A 20,792-nucleotide genomic window follows, 5' to 3' on the forward strand; every position below is an offset into this window, starting at 1 on the left:
TTAATGAGAAACACTCAGTTAAACTGAAATATAATAAGTAACTTTACTCTTCTCACCGATCCACAGTGAAACTTTAAAGACTCCAGCAAATACTCACAGGCTTACTTTAATCTGATAAAAAACAGCCTCATAACAATGACTCAGTGATGACAAACATGATTGAACCTCTTCTAAAGATTCTCAGTTGCAACAGAAATGAATCACAACATGCTATTACTACCATTTCAGTCATGGTGGTGCTCACTTCCCGCTCAAACCTTCAGTCTGTGTTTTCTCTGCTGGTCCTCGCTCTGCTGGCAGTCCCGGGAGCTGGAGGTCAGTGTCTTCTGGCGGGACCGGAGGGCGATGTGTGCAGTCAAGTTCCTGCGACTGGAGGAGATGATGGACAACCCAATCACCAACCAGGGGATAACTTTAGAGCCACAGGGCCTCCTCTACACTAAGGTACATACAACCACCTGCCTTGTGTACGGTGCAGTGGCAAAGAACAACAAAACATAGATACACGCATAAGCATAGAGGCTAGATATACACCAGAAAAAGTTGTAGGTTGTAGGAAATGCCGACATTAAGCCTGGTAAGTCATTCATGTCAAGTTAGCCTCAGCATCAAACCAAGTTCCTACAGGTCACATCCAGAAAGGCAGGAGATTTTAAGATTTTAAACTAAACGCTAAACCTGACAGGAAGTCAATGCAAAAAGACTGGAGGTAATTAACAGATGGAAAAACAGTGGATTACAATAATCCAAGTGAGAGAAGATGAAGGCATGAACAAGCATCTCCAAATCACTTTTTCAGACAAAAGTTTAGCAATATTTCCTAAATGGAAAAAACAAGAGTGGGTCAGAGACTTTTTGTGAGCATCAAACATCAAGGACTGATCAAAAATGATCCCACCGTTCCACATGTTAGAGTTTACTGTGAATGACAGGGACCCCGCTAGCTGCTTGAGCACTGATGTTCTCAGGAGCAATTATTTGTCACCCAGTCTTGCACCCTGATTGCATTAAGACAGTCGATTGAGCTGGATATCCAGTTCATGAGGTTTCAAAGGGAGGTACAGTCAAATGATCTCGGCATAAAAATGATAAGAAACTATTTTAAAACTGCTGATAATATGACCTAATGAGGATATACTGTGAATATAAAAGAGAACTTAACCAAGAAAACTGAATGATAAAGCAGCAAAATCAGACCAAAACTCACCCACCGAACCCAAAAATCAGTAAACCAGTGAGGTAAACCAAAATCACTGCCATGCTGTTTGACCTGTGGATCAAAAGCTGATGATCAGTGGTATCAAAGGCTGAGCTGAGGTCCAGCAAAGCAAAGACGTGGAACAGTCAGTCTTATCTGCAGCCATCAAAAGGTCATTGGAGACTTTAAGGAGAGCTCTTTAGTGGAGTGTAACTCTCTGAAACCAGACTGAAAGGATACTGTGCATCTCCAAAACTTTGCTTAATTGTGTCCCAGCAACCTTTTCTCGTATTCTGGAAGGGATATAAAAGGAGGTTTTTAGATGGACCTATAACTCGTGGTAAGTGATGGGTCCAGGTTTGTTTTTTACAACATCAGTTGGACAACACTGAGATGTTCAAGTGGTAAGTGGCAAACTTAATCTGCTCAGTCTTTGTTAGTCATCCTGTTCCTGAACCCTCAGCAGCCCTGAGAGGAGGGAAAATCAGATGCAAACGTGCTTTAAAAGTGTTCAGTGAGCTGTTTAAAGTCAATATTATTTCATTTTAACATTCTCACATTAATCCAACACACTTCAGAGTCCCATAAAGAGCTGCATGTCGACAGATTTCAGTGTGGTTGTAGGAAATCTAATACTAAAGATAAGAGGCATCTGCTATAGATGCTCCACATTATGTTCTGTTTCAACAAAGTAGAATCTTATTGAGGAACAGAAATCTAACATTGGGTGAGCTTTGGCACCACACTCACAGCTTTGAGCATTTCACTGTGACACTATGCCTTTTTTCTGTCTCAAATTAATCCACACATTAATCAGCTAGTGCCAATTATCACAGCCAGTAAGGTGCAATATAAGCCATGCTTTTACAGCCCAGCTGGATAGAAATGCCATTAATTTCTCAAAAGTTAAAAGAAATCTGTTTGTTCTGTATTTTACAGCTTCGGTTTATTGACACTGTGCTCGAACGGCAGCCAAAGCTGAGACGTCAGCGGTGCATCTTCACTAAAGAGAGAGGTACAAACACAAAAGCCCCAAACAGATTTATTCAGATTGAATTTGTGTTTCTGCAGTGAAATGATGATTTGATTTGTTTTCTTTGTCAGGGAAGAACTTTCTCAGAGCAGCCCAGATGAACATGAACTTTGCCACCTGGGGTCATCTGATGATGAGCATCCTCCCTCGCTACAGCTCCTTCACCACATTCAGCTCATCTTTCTCTGCGACCCCTGACCTGGTGGCCAACAACGCGCCCCATGCAACTGAAAAGGAGCCTCAAACTACCACTTCACTGCCAAGGTAGGAACTAATCACAAGTTCATCTCACATTGTCATAGATAGTTCTTATTGTGTATTTTAGCTTTATTTTTTTTATTTTTATATATATGTAGTACCGTGAGGAGATAAAACTTTTCCAATGATAGTGTCAGTAGTTTGACTCCAGGTCCTGCCCTCTCTCAGTATTTTTTGACTCTCTACTATCTCACTACATTTTTCAACACTTGTCTCTGTGGGCCTGCAGCGAAGCTCCAGTAATCAGGCTGAGCATCACTGAGGATCAGCCCTCTCCCACCATCCTGGACCAGGAAGAAAACACAGCTGGCATCATCAGTGCAGTGCACCGAACATCATCTGTGCCCGCACTGCAAGAAAAACCGGTAAGTCATTAGCAAGTGCATTCAGAATTTACACATTTATATATGTAGCAAGAGACAAATTAGCTTTAGAAGAGTGAAACTGTATCCAGTAACAGATTCTAAGCACTGAGAGTAAGGATCTAAAGCCACACTGGCAGCTTTGTGATGTGATAATGGCTAAAAACATTAACTTTTCTGCTGATATTACAGGTTTAAACAGCAGGTTTTAGACGATCTAAACATGTTCTTATTGAGCTCTAATTTGTCATTGAACTTTTATTTGCAGTCCTCCATAGAAGAAAGCGAAGATCAGCCTGTGTCTGCTCTAAAGTACACACACACACACATACACATACACGTCTTCACACACTTCACACTCTACTCTCACTCTCTACTCACACTCTTCTTCTAAAAATTAGGAATTAAGCACGATCCTTATTTTCTATTTTTGATCTTTTTTCCCCAAAAGGATGCAGGTGGAAGATTTTAAATATATCTCAGTTCTTGGCAGAGGACACTTTGGGAAGGTAACAGTTTGAAGCTTTTCTGTGAAACACTGTGACTGAGCCAAACGTCTTCTCTTGTTTGTCCTCAGCTGATCAGGGTTAGATTTGCTGTGAATGTCTTCCAGGTCCTGCTGGCAGAGTTTAAGAAGACCGGAAAATTGTACGCCGTCAAAGCTTTGAAGAAAAGAGACATTGTTACTCGTGATGAAGTGGACAGGTGAGTGGAAGGAAAGACAAGAATGCTTTAAATCTGCATGCAGGTGCACGTTACGTGATTATCAATAAGAAAGTTCAGATTATAGATTAATGGGATGCGTTTGTTTTTGCCTTCACTCAGTGTCTGTTATGGCCTATAAATAAAGGCCCAAACTGTTTTTGTATCTAGTTTCTAATCATGCTTTTTAATGCTATAAACTTGGACATTTAAACACCGGAGTCTAAGGGAATTGACTTCCTTTTGGAGCCAGCCTCAAGTGGTCATTAGTGGAACTGCAGCCATGGACGTTATTACTGAGCTTGACAAGAAAAACTCACTCTTTGCAGCTATGAGGATAATAGCTGAGTGTAACATGAGCTAATGTGATGTATTTTTCTGCAGTCTTATGAGCGAGAAGAGGATCTTTGAGATGATCAACGCGTCCAGGCACCCGTTCCTCGTCAACCTCCACGGCTGCTTCCAGACCAGCGACCATGTCTGCTTCGTCATGGAGTATTTACCCGGTGGTGACCTCATGATCCACATCCACAATGATGTGTTTACCGAGGCTCAGACCAGGTGTGCATAAAAAGAGTGCCTGAGAGATTTCCAAATTTAGAAAGCCTCTGTGTATTTTTTAAGGTGTTGTTATCCAAAATCTCTGATCTGTTGTTGCTATCATGTACAGGTTTTACTCAGCATGTGTCCTGCTTGGTTTAGAGTTTCTGCATCTGAATAAAATCATCTATCGGTAGGTGATAAGTGCCAAAGTGATCTCATGTTACAGGAAAACATTTGGCACCCTTCAGTTTGTGTACTCTGTGTTTTACACAGAGATCTGAAGCTGGACAACCTGTTAATGGATGCAGATGGATTTGTGAAAATCACAGACTTTGGACTTTGTAAAGAAGGTGAATCCATTCAGCACACCTGTCTGTAATCTAATTTCTGGCTCAGCACAAGTAGCAGTAGCCACTTTCTTACCTTTTATACTACTACCCAAACAGAATCAGTTTTACAATTTAAACTCTCGATACTTCCATCTGAGAGGACTGAAGTGTGTGATGTATCGGCAGGGATGGGACACGGCGATCGGACCTCAACTTTCTGTGGGACTCCTGAGTTTCTTGCTCCTGAAGTCCTGACAGACGACAACTATACGCGAGCAGTGGATTGGTGGGGGATGGGCGTCCTCATCTACGAAATGCTTGTTGGAGAGGTTATTCAGACATATTCAGCTTTTGCAGCTCTGTTTATTTCAGATTTTCTGGCCATGCTGAAAGCTTTTAATGTCATAGTGATCAATGCAAAGTTCCACAGTTCATCCCAGTTAAAGCCTAACTCAGCATCTTTCCGCCCTCCTGCTAGTCTCCATTCCCTGGTGAAGATGAGGAGGAGGTGTTTGACAGCATCGTTAATGATGACGTGCAGTATCCAACCTGCATTCCTCCTGATGCTGTCTCCATCATCCAGAAGGTATTCACCTTCATTTGACCTCTTGCGTCCTGCATTTCTCGATTATTTTTTTCAAGTCACACATCAAATTGTTGCAGGATTTTGATTCATTTTGGCAATTTATGAAATGGCCAATGTTAAGTACAATATACAGAGATAACTCTTCTGTAAGGTAATACAGACTCATTGCTTTATCTAAATGTCAACCAACCAGCTGTGCAAATAGGGCGCTATGAGCCACGAAAAACCCTGCATCTATTTTTATAGCCATTTTTCCATCTAGGCTAATAAACACACATTATCACATCGGCACCTACAGCATGTTTAGAATCACCCATAAACCTTAAAAAACATCTCTTATGACTATAAAAGGCAGCTAGAGTTCACAGAGGAAACCCACTTCATCCAGGAGGTTCCTATGTAGATCCTTTTTGCAATGAGGTGATAGTACAATTTGGCTTTTTTTGCTTAACTCATATTTACTTCTGAATAATATTTCAGAAAGATTCTGGTGAAAACGTAGAAGTCATAATGCACCACACACTTTTTAGAACCTAATCTAGAACCTGTAATTACTGTTTTAAATTTGAGTATAAAATACGGCGAGTAATGTATTTCAACCTGAAACCTGAAAACATGTGTGTTTGTTCACAGCTGCTGAAGAAGAATCCACTGAAAAGGCTCGGAGCTGGAGAGAGGGACGCAAACGAGGTCAAAGGAGAGAAATTCTTTGAGGTATCGGATCCATATCAACTGTTTGTCTTCACTGTCTTTCCACTGAACTACTCTCCGACATGTAAACATCTAAACAACATGTAAACAAGCTGAGTAGTCGTTATAATCAGCGTCTACCACTCCTGATTCAGCCTGATGAGTGATGAAGCACTGATTAGTACTGATTAGACAGTGACTTAACCTGTCCAGACACATCAAAGCTCTATAAGCACCTCTGTCTCCTAAATTATTGATTGATGAGTCAAAGTACTAAAGCTAACCTATTATTGTTGTTTTCTGCTCCATGTTTTTATTCTCTGACTCTGCTACAGTAGCTTTGCATGATTCACAGTTCAAAATAATCCTTATTTATCTCAAACTGGGCCTTGTTGCAAACACTCCATTCACAAAGTAGTTGTTTTAGCTGTTTTTAGCATTTTTTTCTTACTGCCTCACCCTCGACAACACAAAGTTTGAACTATCTTCTCGATGACATCATACACTGCCAGGATTAGAAAAAACTGCCTGAAACTGAGGAGGTAGCACAGTCTCACAGGGATAACTTGTTTTTTTAAACTTTGTGGCTCTTTTGCAGACCATCGACTGGGAAGCCCTGCTAGCGAAGAAAGTAACGCCGCCCTTCCTGCCGTCGATCAAGGAGCCCACTGATGTCAGCAACTTCGACAGCGAGTTCACTCGACTCCAGCCAACCCTGTCGCCTCCCTCCAAGCCCTTCAGCCTCTCCGCCGAGCAGCAGGAAGCGTTCGCGGACTTTGACTTTTGCGCCTTGCATGGGTGAAAATTAAACTGACACGACCGCAGGGGTAAATTACAACCAGAATGTCCAAGTTAGTGTCCGCACTGGCAGGTAACCCACATTTATCATAACCACAACCCTCCTATGGCAAGCTACTTTATTTATATATTTTTAGATGAAAAGCAAGAACAATGACAGGACTTTTATATTTTTATATTTTGGTCTGCTGTTGTGTTAGTTGATTGGTTAATCAGCCAATCATTAAAACTGATCAGTTTTGAGTCCTTTAAAGAGTACAGAAGTGAAACATTTGCAGATTATAACTACAGCTGTGAGGATTACATTCCTTTTACCATTTAATTTCAATCCCTTTTTAAGGCCTGACTTTAGACTTGTGATTGCCAGTGGCCTGTGATTGATACCTTTTGACAGCTTAGAGATTGTAAATAAAAACTACAAAAAAACGAATAAGTAGGTTAAACGAATAGTTCAATATTTTGAGAAATAAGTGCAGAGGCTCAGACAGTGATATCAGTCGATTTTGAGACTCTGCACTTTACAGATTTGCACTTTATTTTACGCCGGACTGATGAGACTTAACGAGATGGCAGTAAGTTCAAATCGTTCCCTGTGAGTCCCAAGGCTTCCATTTGTCATCCATTCTGTTCAAATCTTCTTTGGATTGAATTTTAAGGCATGCACAAAGGGAGGAGGGTGTAAGCATATCAGTCTCAGGATCATGTCTCTGCTTTTAGTCCATGATATGGCCCCTCTGGCTTCATCAGGTGATGATCTCCAGCTTGCTCCTAGACCTGAAAATTAGACCTTAGTTTTGCGGGTTGAAATGCCCCAAGTGGACTTTTTTGTTTGTCTGGGAATTATTCACGAGTGGAGTGTGTGCAGCAATGCAGATACTGTACCGGTATGTTGTGGTTGAGCTACGGCTCACCTATGGCCACGAGCTCTGTGTAGTGACTGAAAGAATGAGATCACAGATACAAGCAGCTCAAATGAGCTACTTTCAAAGGGTGTCTGGGCTCAGCCTTAGATATACAGTGAGGAGTTTAGTCATTCAGGAGCAGCTTAGAGTAGAGCCATTACTCCTCCACATGGAAAGGAGCCAGGTGAGGTGGTTTGGGAATCTGACCAGGATGCTTCTTCAACACATCCTAGTTGAGGTATTTTAGGAATGTCTAACTAGGAGGAGACCCTGGAGCAGACCCAGGACAGGCTGGAGGGATTAAATCGCTTGGCTGGCTTAGGACTTGCCTTGGTGTCCCCCCAGAAGATCTAAAGGAAAAGGTTTAGACTGCTGGCTGGCTGGCTGGCTGGCTGGCTGGCTGGATGGATGGATGGATGGATGGATGGATGGATGGATGGATGGATGGGTGGGTGGGTGGGTGGATGGATGTCAAATCCCTTCCAGCCTGGATGTTGTTGTGAAGTCTGTAAATGTGATATAATTATCTGATCAGATACAGGTCATAACTCATGGATGGTTGTCCATGGTTGCCAATGTCCATACTCATATTATGAGTATTTATTTTCTCGTCTTATTAGTGTGCCATAAAATAAAGTGTGAGCATAAATCTTGCTTGATTCCAGCTCAATGAAAGTTTCCCAGCCTGTCTTGATGCTGACTCTAAATGTTTCCGCAGCTCCATCATGTTCAAACCTATCCCATGGCTAAAAACGCTGACTGTTCACGCTGTCATTGATCTGACAGCACAACAAAGATAAATAAATAACCAGGCAGCATCATTTTTTGTGTTTCTGACTGAGCAAACAAAGTGATAATGACCCTTTATAATCTCTGCAGAGAGTCAAAGTTTGCCCGGACCGCCAGCCTGCTCACACCTCCTCCTCCTGTTAGTTTATTTTGGAGATCTGGTGAAAGGTTGAAACAAATCTGATAGAGTCAGACACGGGATGCTTGAAGAGTCTATACCTTTATCACCTTTAAATAAATCAAAAACAGGAGGTTCAAAATATAGTTCTGAATTTACAGTAGCTAAACTCTGATAATAGATTTTCATTTAAACTGTTGAGAGAAATGCTGAACTACAAATATCCTGGCTTGTATCAACTAAGCCCTCACATGTTGTTATTACGACTTCACCTCATGTCGTTGTTATTTCCTCTGCGACACTACACGGTTTTTCCTTTAGTGGGTACGTCAGAGGGTTGTGCATAAAACTAAGCATGTGCAGCTGCCTGCTGTGGCGATCCCTTGTGAAGTAGCTTTCTTTTACACTAAGTGGTTTTTGTAAATTTGGGTTCCTTCATGTTTATTTATAAATGAATGAAGTGAATAACTGTCACACACTTCCTCAACTGTTCATTCTCACTTGATCGTGCATCAGTGCCAAGCAATTACCACATGCATGAAAGAGGAAATGTCTCATGTATGATGACATGATATCACACAAGCATGATGATATCACACAGGAAAGCTACAAAGAGGAAGACAGCAGCGCTTTGCAGTAACTTACACAAAAACACTGAAGAAGACTCAAATCAAATCGACAGCCTGAAAATTAACCAAAGTTTTAAAAAATGTGTTTGAGCAGCAGATAGATCCCATCTAAACTTTATTAAAATTAGTAAAAAGGAACACCAGATTATATATATATAGGAAAATCATCAATTTCTCATCTCTGAAAATGTCCCATGGATATCTCTAGTACTTATAAAGTTTGAAGTGGGCCTGTAAATGTGGACATCATTATTAAACAATCAGCTGATTCTGAAGGGGTCAGGTGGGATTACCTCCTGGTTCTTCCTGATGCATATTTATCATAAATGTGCTTTCAGTTTGATTATGTCCACTCAGATGATAACATGGATAAACCTGGGAGCATAAAGTCATCTTTATAGCCTCTTCAAGCCTCCTGTGCGCTGGCGACAGATGGAGCTCGCTTTGTGGCCTTTGCTTATTATTTTCTTCTCCTGCAGAGGTTCAGTATGTGCTGCCGTCTCTATGCATCACTGTGACAGGCTTTGCCCACTGCCTTGACCAAACAGATGAAACAAGCTACTCTGACTTCTGGTTTCAAAACCTTTAAAAAAAAAAGTGTTAATTTCAGTCCAACGTGTGTGAAGTCATTCCTTCGTCTCTGTTACAGCAGTAGGAAGCGCATGGCACCGTGGTTACTCGTGCACTAGAAAATCCTGTAATCACTAGCAGTATAAAAGAAGCCATAGATAACCTATTATAGCCATACTAGTGATAAAGTATCTGTATTTTGAATTTAGTGACTCATATTCAGTGAGCTCTACTGATATCAAGGCAATAAAAAATAAAAAGAGGAGGAAAAAGCCCTGATTTTGTTCACGTGCTCCTAGAAATCCTGGAATTTGCCTGCAGCTGTTGACAAGCTGGGGTTCAGATGAGGCCTGGGGCTTTAAAGAGTAACTTAACACTAAATCCATCGTTCGATCAGCAGCATTTCATATTCAGTCATGTTTACTGTACAGCTCATTGATTCGGTTTCAGAAACATATTGACGGCCTAAGCATGAGACATCCATGAATATTGTTCTCTGGGCTAAATCTGGTCAGTGTGTTACAGGCTTAAAAAGACTGACATCCAATAAAGTGAAAGTTGAAATGCTGTCTTTTCAGGCTATTACAAAGACTTGAATTCACAGTCACAGTTACTGAGGCTAAAATCCAGTCGAATTAGATTCAGAAGTGAGGAGCAGATTACTCTAGCAAGCTCTCAAAACTGGATACAAGCCATTAATTTGAGCAATTCACTGACATAATTAGAAGTTTACCAACATGATGAATTTCAGAGGATTTTCTCCTGATTTGTTTTTTTTTTTTTCAATAAGGAAAGTCAAAGTTACAACTTCAAACCTTCAGAGCTTCTTTATCACATTTTTATTGTAAAACACCAGATAATTACAAAGATACTTATTATGACGCACTGAAGGGGCTTTGTGTCATGTTCAAGGCTTGAGTCAGGACCTAAATGCGAGCAAGAGAGGAAATGAATAAATCAAGAGGGCGTATTTATTTATAACATTAAGGAAAAAGGTTGGGTGTGGACTCAAACCCAGGCCCCTGTTGTAGCCTTTGGCATATAGGTCACAACTGGAGTTAAAGTCCACAATAAAGATAAATCTGTATCACTGCATCAACTTTGCACTGGAGGGGCTGCTTTCCCTCTTTCAAATATTCTTTTGCAGTTATCTACCCATGGCACACACCATTTTGATCATATAAAGGGATGTATTCAGGGTGTTATGTTGCTCTTTAACAGCTCTAAAGGCCACCTCTGAGCAGGACACTGAACGCTGCACTTGCTGTCAGCTAATTTAAGAAACCATAGCAGGGCAGTCAGGTGGTTTAACTGTTGTGGCACTTTAAGTTTATGCTGCTGAATATTACATGTTACTTCTGTGTCAGTACTGTATGTATTTATGTACTCTATGTATGTACGTGAATCCTGACAGGGAATGTCAGTGTGTACAGATGTACTCTATAACGATATGCATATCATCCGTGTTTTAATGTACTCTTTGTTGTCAATAAATACAAACAGAACATTACAGTAAGAACTTGGTAAAAAATGAACTTACTCACATCAGTTTACAGGCAGCTACCAAACATCAGCAGGTTTAAAGGCAGTTAGTGTAAATAATGTGGGGTCACCACTCTCATCACTTAACAACAGAAACCTTCACAGCAGGGATGTCAAACTTATTTAAACTTTAAACGCTCCCTTCTGTCAGCATTACGAATTTCACACATGGACCAGATTGGAGTCTTTGCCGAGCCAATTCTGGCCCCCAGGCCTTATGTTTGACAACCCTGCTTTACAGAGAGCAGTGACCAAACCTGAGTGTTTCAATCACATGTAGTGCTTATTTTTATCTTTTCTTTTGATCAACTTTAAAAAACAAAACAAAACAACAACTTATGTGCCACTTGTATACTGTTTGACATTTTAAACACCACCAAACTTCAAGGCAAGAAAGCTCAGTTTGACATTCAGAAATACTAAACATGGATCTGCTTTTCCCCTCTTTTCCTTTTTCTGACTGAAGAGTCAAATATAACTGAGAGCCAAAAGCTGAGATTTCAGACTGCTCTTAATGCTCAGATTCAAGCTTTTCTTCTGTTCTTGGATTCATGTGATGTCAGAGTTTGTATATCCCTCATATATGATGATGATGATGCAGCGTGGTTTGCTTTGTAACTGGTGTCTGGTTTCAACAAGCAAAGACGATAGACGAAGAATAACTCTTCATTAAGTGTTCAGGAATTAAGTTTTCAGATGTCCTGTTTATGGGGGAAAGTGTTTAAGACGAGCCTTTGCAAACCAGTGGTCACATCACATCAACTAAATCCAACTTCTATACACACCCTATGGTCTTTTAGCTTAGAAGCCCCGCCCACTGGGTGTTCAAACCTTCTGTTTGCAGATAACAGCCAAACAGAAGACAGCTGGTTTAAAGAGGGAAGAGCTAAAGCAGCTTGTTTCAGACAGAGAATGAACTGAGAGGCTATACCAAGGATTATTTTGAGCTGTGAATCATGGAAAGCTAGTCTAGAATCCAAGAATAAAAATGAGCCCTTTAATGTGCCAGTGACACACACGCACCCCCACACGCAAACCCGTGATGTCAGCTGTTGCGCATCACACGGTAAGATACCAACACTGAACGCGTGTTTCAATGTTAACTGTAAATACGGGTAAAGGGATTGTGTTAAGGCAACATTACACAGATACCTCTGAGGTTTGGATTAATTTGTTACATGAAAACAAGTCAGAGAGTTTCCAGCCAAGAACAGGAAACTGATGGGAGCACCAGAGTGATTACAATCCTCCTGAGACGGTCCGCTGTTTCAGTCCAAAAAGTTTCCTTTTAATTTCTGTACCTGGATAAAACAATTAAAGAAAACACTTTCTCATTCTCCTGTCTTCATCTTTGTGAAAATACAAAACCAGTCAGAGATTAGTTGACTCCAGCCTCTGTGGGGTCAGACTGGATTCAGCGTGTTTCTGTGGTAAACCTTCTCCCACATCACCGTCCTGCAGATGCAGAAGAAATCCCACAGGTTGCAGAAGATGCCACGGTCGAACGGGTTCTCCTCGTCCTTGCAGGTCTTCAGGTATGAGATCCTGTGGCGGGACATGAACTCCCAGGTGGTGCAATTGATAGAGATCAGGTATAAGTGGGAGCCTAGCAGCAGCACCACAACCACGGAGAAAATCCCGACTATGCACAGCGCTGCCAGCAGAAAGCCATTCACCCTGAACCACTGCTCCCACGTAAGAGCAGGAGAAATGCCCGACCTGAAACACAAGGAAATCACACAACAGGAATAAATCACCACTTAGATCTGTTTGGCCTATAACAGAAGTTCATCATAAGAAACAAATCTGGATTAATTCAGCTTGATTAATTCACTGGTTTGTCCCATAAAAAGCTTTGTTTATAAGGAAACTAAACATAATTTAGCAAAATTAAAATCATCATCAGTTCGTTAACAGAATTTGCTGATAAGAAAACAGCTGAACATCGAAAGCCTTTCCTCACCCTGAATACCGACTAGTAGGTATAAAGTGCATGCTTCTTTTTTTAATCTTATATACAAACAATGTAGAAGACAATGATGAAATGCAAAAAACTGCAGTTCCTCTAAAGTCCACTTGAGGCTTGCTTCAGTTTAAACAAACTGCTTGCCTTCTATGGATAGTCTGCAACCATAGTGAGGTCATCCACTGCTTCTGGACGCCATATTTTGAAACTGAAATCAAGGTCGAAGAAGTTATCCGCTTCTTGACTGTTGCAAAGCACAGCCACATATGCATCTGTTAATAACAAAACACTAGAAGCGCAACCACCAAAACTGAAGCCCAAACTTTTAGTCAAATCCATTAAAAATGCTCTAAAAAGGCATCAAAAGCATAAAAACGCTCAAACTGTTCAGTTCAGAGGCCCAATGGAGAACTAGCTGCTACAGCGGCCTGTGTCAGCACACCTGGACTAACTGCAGTATCCATAAGGATGAGTTTTATAAAAATCCCATTTACTCATTATTATATTAGACAAACTTGAATTTTTAGTGTTGCCACAGAGACCGACACACCAAAAACAGCAACACAGTGGTAACAAAAAAAAACATTGACTCTTTAAAAATGACAGCGTGGGTGATGTCACAGTGGTCATGTCCAGCGCTTGTATACAGTCTATGATTTATCTGCTGCCTGACAGGACAAAAACACTAATGGTTTCTTTTTTGGTTGATGGAGTCATCGCTGTAGGCCAGAGGGAATACATGCATGTCTCAGTGTTTAAACATCTGCTATAAAACTAAGCGGGATGTAGTGGGTTACATTACTTTGATAGAGTCATTTAAAATATTACATTTTTCCACAGGGCAACTCGAAATATCGGTTATGTATTTTGGAGAATGAATTAATTAACAAAATCTGAAACAGAACATGCTACATCATTTTTGTTGTCACCAATTCTCCTGACTAAAGGCACATTTCAGATTTTATTTAGATGTATAAAATTGGCTGTTTAACAGCCACGCTGCCAGCTGTTTGTCTGCCTGTACTCAGAAGCTTGCAAAGTGTAAGCTGACATGGTTTTTTTTCATTCTTCTGTGTCCAGGGCAACACTGGTTTCAATAAATGTCATGAAATATTGCTGAAAAGTTTTCACACATTACCCCGAGTGTTTTCTTTTATATTTTACTCAGTTGATGATCTCTGATTATTACTCATTGAAGTTTAATTACCACAGAGCTTACTTCTGCCTCTGTGTGTGCACATAAACCTCTGCTCCACAGCGGTGCCTTTAACTGGAAACTTAAAATGAGGACGACTTGAACTTTATAGGTGTGCTTAAGCAACCTGTCACAGATCATCCTTACACAATTTAACCACTCAGTTCAGTGATGTTCTCCAAAAGTCATAAGTTACCCAATTCCGTCTAAAGATAAAGCGGCAGAGCAGAGTACACTCAGCACAAGATAAGTTTTCACTGACTCACTGCTGGAAGGCAAACTGAGGCCATAAATATTCCCAGCAGATAAGGACATTTATCTTAGAGGCTGGAGACAGGCGGAGGCATTTAGCAGACGTACAGAGCGACGTGAAGGCCCCACAGCAGGGTGAGCAGCTGCACCAGCAGGTAGATGATGAACCAGCGGTGGTTCCTCTCTCCCACGCAGTTCTCAATCCACGGGCAGTGGTGGTCGAAGCGATGGACGCAGCGTTTACACATGTGGCAGTGCTTCGCTCTCATTGGCTGCTGCTTGACACACACAGAGAGAAAATAAAATAAAGGTGCTGTTACTGGGAAAAGTTGATCGTTCTCCAGATTTTTTAGATGGTTTCTTTTGTGTGATTCGACCAAAAGAGAAAGTTAAATCCTTCTACAGCTGCACTGATTAGTTGATTAAAAGAAAATCAATCTGCAGCTGTTTCTGCAATTAAATCAGTGGTGCAAACAGACTCGCAGACAACGCCTCAGAGCCGTAAAAACATTTAATGAGCTGTAAAAGTCCCTGATAAGGGAATAGGGGTAAAATACATGGGCGTGGCTGAGATCGACACAGAGGAAAAGAATGCAGGTAAAGGTGACATACACAGGAATGCAGGTGTCCCACTCAGATTTTTTCTGCCACTGAAAAAACTAAAACATTTTTTGCCATCCATAAGTCAAAAAATGTTTTATCTCAAAGTTTTGACTGAGCTTTGTCTGGCAAAACTTTTTTTCCTCTTTCATGGTGGAAACAAGCTTCCATACTTGAATGAACCAATGCACTGGGTGAATTTGGTTAATGCTGGCCTACAACCGAGTCTTTGCAAAGTCTGACAGTGTCTGTGAGTCAGTTTGCAGGGCTTATTTAATTATAGAAGAAAAATAAAGACTTATTGTAGTGAATTTAAAAAACACAGTTTGGTTGTTAACCAAAGAAAACAACTGGTCATCATAAATCTTAAAACAATGACAAAGATGAGTTTGTGGCTCTTCTTGGCCTGAATATTGACTGGCAGGCACAAAGTCTCAACTTCAAAGGAGAACATGTTTACAGCCTGGTGAAAAAACTGTTTTAACCTTTTGAGATAATGTTTTTTTTTTGTTTTTATATAACTTAAACTCAGAGGTGTGGACACTTTGATTAACAGGTGTGCCAACAAATAAAAGCTTGACAAAGCTGCAGTGACATTACCCTTTTCGATTTCCCATTTTAAGCCCTCGGTGTGTTTTGGCTGCCACCATCTGAAGCCAGGAGTGACCATATTTGGGCAAATTTCTGGTGCACAAAGGCGTGTTAAAAGCAGAGCCAAAGCCACAGAAAATGGCCTCTACTCCAACAGATACTTCTTTTTATTTCGTTTTCGCTTTCCAGTAAGCTCAGCTACCATGTAGCTTCCATCGTCCCATCAAATACTTTCACACAGTCCAACCAACAGTCAGCCTGAGGTCCTGTCCACACACACAGGTCATGTAAGTGGTGGTTTTAGGCTGCTGAAAACTGAGCTTTTCATTAGCTTTTTGTCTCAGGGAAAATTATGACTTTGTTTTGCAGTGTCACCTTTTTTGTGAGATTAGACTGTGTGTTGTCTTATTGTTTGTTAGTGATACACCTAGGCTTCTGATTGGTCAACATTCCTGTATGGTTAGAGATATGTTACCACCTGTTGCTGTGGCACTTTTGACAGTTCATGGCGTCGGGTTTGTTTTTGAGGGTTTTCTTGTGACTTGTGATGCAAAACAGTGTTGCTGTTGACGGGGTCTTATAAACAAAAGAGAAAAATTCCAGTTTTTAAGAAATCCTTATGTACGTGTGGATGTAGCCTCAAATTCACACTATTTTGAAAGTTTCTTTCAGGAGGAGGATGTTTGTGTCTTTGGCTCCGTTTTAGTATCAGCTGCTTCTCCTGACACATGATGCAGAAAGAGACCATTTAAACTCAACACACAGAATTTGATGAGTTGGAAATGCGGTCATGTCAAACTTGGTGAGCACTGGAATTTGGCAGCTGGCAGCAGTTGGTTACCTGCAGCAGGCAGTATCCACAGCGCCTCACACGAGCGGTCGATGACTGAGGGATCATCGCCTCCATTTCTTCATTTGGACTCTGAGCGCCCTGTGTAACACAAACAGACGTCAGTCACAAGTGTTCACATGCACACAGAAACACTGTGACCTTTCAGCATTATACACAGGTTAGTCCAGGTTTTAGTCCATTTGCTGATAAGAAAACATCACAGCACTGCTGACATCTCCACAGCTGATGAAAGGTAACCTGGAGGCAGTCAGTGGTCACCACTATTACAACACATTATGAAACCAACCTTTCACAAAGTGTTTTAATCCTTAACGATGGTAAATGGACTGCTATATATATATATATATATATATAGTGCTTTTCGACTCTATTTGAGCATTCAAAGAGCTTCATACAACATGTCTCATTCATCCATTCAATCTAATGTTCTCACTCTGATAAACGCATCAGGAGAAACTCAGGGTTCAGTATCTTGTCCAAGGGTACTTTGGCATGCAGACTGGAGCAGCCAGGGATTGAACCTTCTGAGCTGCCTGCTGAGCCGCAGCCAGCCCTCAAATTAGGATCTACTTTGACTTTGTAATCTGAGTCTTTTTAATTAAACTCACCTTGACAGTGTCAGTCAGCACAAAGCCGGGGTCCATCAGGGAAACGGCAAAGTACAACAGCACTGACAGAACGACCAGCAAGAAGAAGAGAGCCGGCAGCAGCAGCTCTCCCTGCTCCTCACATCTCCGCAAACCTACACACACACACACACACACACACACACACACACACACACACACGTAAGAGCTAACAAAAAGTAAGATATTCTCCAAGAATATGTAGAAATGTGGCAGGTAAATAATCTTGCCCTCCTGTGTAGAGGGAGGCCAACCCTAACAGCGGAAAGGACTTGGGGTCATAGCACACATCCACTGTTTTCAGAGTATCAGCTGTTGCCTTCAGAGGGGAGGTATTCTTTGACTTGTTGCAGAACAAACTGATTTAAATTCTCACTTGTTCCTACCACTATTCATTTTTTAAATTCTATAATGTGATTTGTTGGGGTTTCGGGGTGTATGTGTTATCTATGCTGCTGACTACAAAGCACACTACCCCTCAGGGATAATAAACTTTATTTTAATCTTGATATTGAAAATGTACAAGGGACAAAACAAAACAAAACAAACAAAAAAATCTTCATATTTGTTGAGACTGTAAAGTCACAAGTTGTCAAAACAAATGGGAAATTACTTTTTTCTTCATTTTAACTCTACTTCTATATAACTTTAAAAAAAACATCTTATTATATGGGTTCATATGAGTACATTAAGGCCACTGTACATCAGATGTTGGATTTTTTTTTATTTCAAATTTTATTATTTAAATATATATGACAAATTATTCAGTCTGGAAAGGGGTTGCATTCAAATATTTAATTTAAAAAATATTTAATTATGATATGACCGTTTTAAGCCCAGAAGATGTTTGTCCTAGTGTATTTTGTTATTTTAAAATATATATTTATTGGAGGTTTATGTATCTATTTTTATTTAGACTCATTTCTTGTGTTTTCGCCTCTGTCAGTGCGCCCCAGGGTGGCTGTGGTTACAATGTAGCTTGCCATTTCCAGTGTGTGAATGTGTGTGTGAATGGGTGGATGACTGGATATGTAAAGCGCTTTGGGGTCCTTAGGGACTAGTAAAGCGCTATATAAATACAGGCCATTTACCATTTTAAATAAAACATTCTCATTTGTGGAGTAACTTGTAACAGCAACTGACAGATACATGTCAGGTGGTAAAAAACTAGGTATGTAGGTATGTAGGTAAAATAAATAATAAAGATACTCGAAATTACTCAAGTAAAATAAAACTCCTTATAATTGGAGCCCAACTACCATTAAGCTCCATCCTGTTGCTAACGGCTAACAGCTAGCTGGACGCAGTCTGAGTGACTTACTAGTGTTGTGCAGGAACAGAATGACGGTTATGATCCAGGTGAGCAGGGTGTGAGCGACCCGGACCAGAAAGCCGCTCCGAAACACGTTCTGCACCATATTAGTAACAGCACCTGTCACCTGTCACCACCGCTAACGAGCCAGCTAAGAAGGTTAGCATTACGAAAATAAACACACTTATATTAAATAAAGACCGAGAAGCTTTGAAATATACTACAAAGCAAATGTAGGAATGTAGAAAATAATCTGGAGTCGATTACAGGCGTAAATACGCATTCAATCAAAAAGAAATCAACTGACTTCTGTTTTTATGTTGTTCATTCTGTCTACTTCCTTGTTTCCCTACGGCAGCCTGTATAGGTCAAACCGTTCGAACTGACCATGCGCAAAAGAAGATTTTCGTAAAAATACGTCGACTAATGTTACATAAAAGCGGTTTTTAAAAAACAAACAAACAAAAAACCCAACATTAATTTCGAGTTTAAAAATCGTTTTTTTCCATCAATAAAAATATTTAGAAAACAGTGACGTCACATTTTAAAAAAAATCTTTTTTGTGTGTGGAAAAAGGTTGACACGAGCATTTGTTTCAGGTAGTTTAGCGGGTAATGGCTAATCCAATTCTGTAATTATGTGAACGCAGAGAGCTTAACCTGCCCTTTATCTTTGGCTGCCACTGAGAAGCTTCTAGAAACTGCTGAAGCTTCTGGGAAGCAGCTGATTATCGGAAACTGCACAGGAAGTGTCAAGAAGCGTTACTGTCACAGGGTTAATGTGTTAATGTGCCACTCACTTACTTACAAATAAGTAGGACTTAGTGGGAGGTTAATTCAACATCATTTTTTATAAGTTTTAGTTATTTTTTAAATTATATTTAAATTATACAGCACTTATTGAAGATGTTGTTGTAAAACATTCTGAGATATAACCAAAATGTTATGTAAGCCACAAATCACCCTGCTGAGAGCAACAACAAATGATCAAGTCAACAATTTTATATATTAATAATAATAATATAATTATTGTTTTTGCCTTGTTGCAAAAAAATGCGACAAGGTTAAAGAAAAATGTCCTATGTTAAGTAATCAAAACTGAAAGTATTCACTATGACAAAATGTCTCTTTTCAAGATTTTAACTTAACATTTGCAGCTTCCAAGTGTTTTGTTTACAAACAATAATAATTTGTCACATGCAAGATAAGAAAATAAAATACAGACTTTTAATTTTGTTCGGGACGGTGTGCACAGGGTGCCAATCTTTCTTATTTTTTTTTTATTTTTGAAACATATCATAGGACAGAGAACAGGACAAAACCTGATACAGACCAGAAAACTTAACGGATAACATAAATACTGGTATAAACATTCAAATGAGTGTGTCCATGCAGGTGTGTGTATTACTCTGTTCAGTGTGAAAGTCTTTTCATTTCTTCATGTTTTACTTCCAAGGAGCCAGACTTTCTTTTATTTTTTCAAGTGCCCTTGACCAATAGTTTTCCAAGCTTTTTGAATGTCCTGCTTTTTCTCTCATTTACAGTCCAGTACTCGTAACTGACCATATTCAAGGAAATCATGAATACTGACCTATGAATCATTCGTCCACAAGAAAAGCACCTAACTTGAATCAGTCTTGTGTCCACACATGACACACAACTAAAGAATCTTTATTCACTTTGTTACTAGCAGCCTCACACAAAAATACATAATTTGTTCCCATTTCTTTAGTTGACTCTATTAAAAATACCAAACCTAATACAGTGACAGACATGACATAATGATTTTGCACCAAAATTTGATACCTCTCAGTAAGGTGTGCAGCATGTCCTTAAAAAACTGGGGAAACTCAACAAATGAAGGAAAAAGAAAAAGTGACCAGCCTAAATATCTCTACAGCAGATGAACAATATCTAAAAACAATCCAGCACAGACCTGACACAGGATCTGGTCCTTCATTTAATCCATTTACTGAAGCCTCATCCAAAACAGCCTCAAGTAAGGGTGGCTGTCAAGAAGCCACTCTTAATGAGGGGAAACATGGAGGAAAGACTGAGAAAAAGTGGACTGAAAATCACTGGGAACAGGTTTTATGAAGCGATGAATCCAAATCAGTATGTAAGTGTCTAAAGCCTGTCATGGTTCTGAGCTTCATTTGAAACTGTGAAGTTGGAGATGTGAAACTGGGTGGGAAAAGCATCAGATTTTCACCATGACAATGATCCCCAAAACACTACCAGTGCAGTAAAAGCATGACTGGACAGAAACACACCACTTAAAATGTAAAGAAATGAGAAGTGGCTCAAGACTTTTGCACAGCACTGCACACAATTACATTATGCTTTCTC

At 40.2% G+C, this 20,792-nt stretch overlaps 2 protein-coding genes across 7 annotated transcripts in view; one reads left to right on the forward strand and one right to left on the reverse strand.

Moving 5' to 3' along the window:
• The window catches only part of LOC100694237 (serine/threonine-protein kinase N2), a 31,872-nt gene extending 20,318 nt beyond the window's left edge, over positions 1-11,554 (forward strand). For all 5 annotated transcript variants that reach the window (XM_025897145.1, XM_013270890.3, XM_005451499.3 and 2 more), the window contains 14 exons: positions 301-444; positions 2,138-2,213; positions 2,303-2,495; positions 2,719-2,854; positions 3,120-3,163; positions 3,303-3,360; positions 3,465-3,556; positions 3,938-4,114; positions 4,224-4,286; positions 4,370-4,446; positions 4,612-4,754; positions 4,904-5,011; positions 5,645-5,725; positions 6,300-11,554. In XM_025897145.1, the coding sequence (XP_025752930.1) occupies positions 301-444; positions 2,138-2,213; positions 2,303-2,495; positions 2,719-2,854; positions 3,120-3,163; positions 3,303-3,360; positions 3,465-3,556; positions 3,938-4,114; positions 4,224-4,286; positions 4,370-4,446; positions 4,612-4,754; positions 4,904-5,011; positions 5,645-5,725; positions 6,300-6,503 (1,596 nt within the window). In that variant the 3' untranslated portion in view covers positions 6,504-11,554. The remainder of the gene's footprint in view (positions 1-300; positions 445-2,137; positions 2,214-2,302; positions 2,496-2,718; positions 2,855-3,119; positions 3,164-3,302; positions 3,361-3,464; positions 3,557-3,937; positions 4,115-4,223; positions 4,287-4,369; positions 4,447-4,611; positions 4,755-4,903; positions 5,012-5,644; positions 5,726-6,299) is intronic.
• A 141-nt stretch (positions 11,555-11,695) lies between these two features.
• On the reverse strand, positions 11,696-19,091 carry zdhhc12a (zDHHC palmitoyltransferase 12a). Of its 2 annotated transcripts, XM_005451496.4 has the most exons (6): positions 18,752-19,091; positions 18,454-18,595; positions 17,115-17,248; positions 16,495-16,584; positions 14,571-14,740; positions 11,696-12,768 (listed from the first exon to the last, which is right to left on the reverse strand). In XM_005451496.4, exons 2-6 carry the CDS (start codon positions 18,548-18,550, stop codon positions 12,453-12,455), a joined length of 807 nt encoding a protein of 268 aa, XP_005451553.1. In that variant the 5' UTR covers positions 18,551-18,595; positions 18,752-19,091; the 3' UTR covers positions 11,696-12,452. The 2 variants fall into 2 exon arrangements, with proteins under 2 accessions (XP_005451553.1, XP_003444579.1); XM_003444531.5 differs by having other exon boundaries at positions 14,571-14,737; positions 18,454-19,075.
• Positions 19,092-20,792: the final 1,701 nt, after the last annotated feature.

This window comes from Oreochromis niloticus, linkage group LG12, assembly GCF_001858045.2.
Source record: "Oreochromis niloticus isolate F11D_XX linkage group LG12, O_niloticus_UMD_NMBU, whole genome shotgun sequence".
NCBI classification, from domain to species: Eukaryota; Metazoa; Chordata; class Actinopteri; order Cichliformes; family Cichlidae; genus Oreochromis; species Oreochromis niloticus.

Bases quoted from the DNA above. Each gene is read 5' to 3' on its own strand.
- zdhhc12a (XM_005451496.4), bottom strand. From the start codon at position 18,550: ATGGTGCAGAACGTGTTTCGGAGCGGCTTTCTGGTCCGGGTCGCTCAC. The intron at 16,585-17,114 runs GTGAGTTTAATT...TGTGTTACACAG, and splicing joins TGCTGACTGACACTGTCAAG to GGCGCTCAGAGTCCAAATGA. The intron at 12,769-14,570 runs GTACGTCTGCTA...CTTGTGTTTCAG, and splicing joins TGGGGCCTTCACGTCGCTCT to GTCGGGCATTTCTCCTGCTC.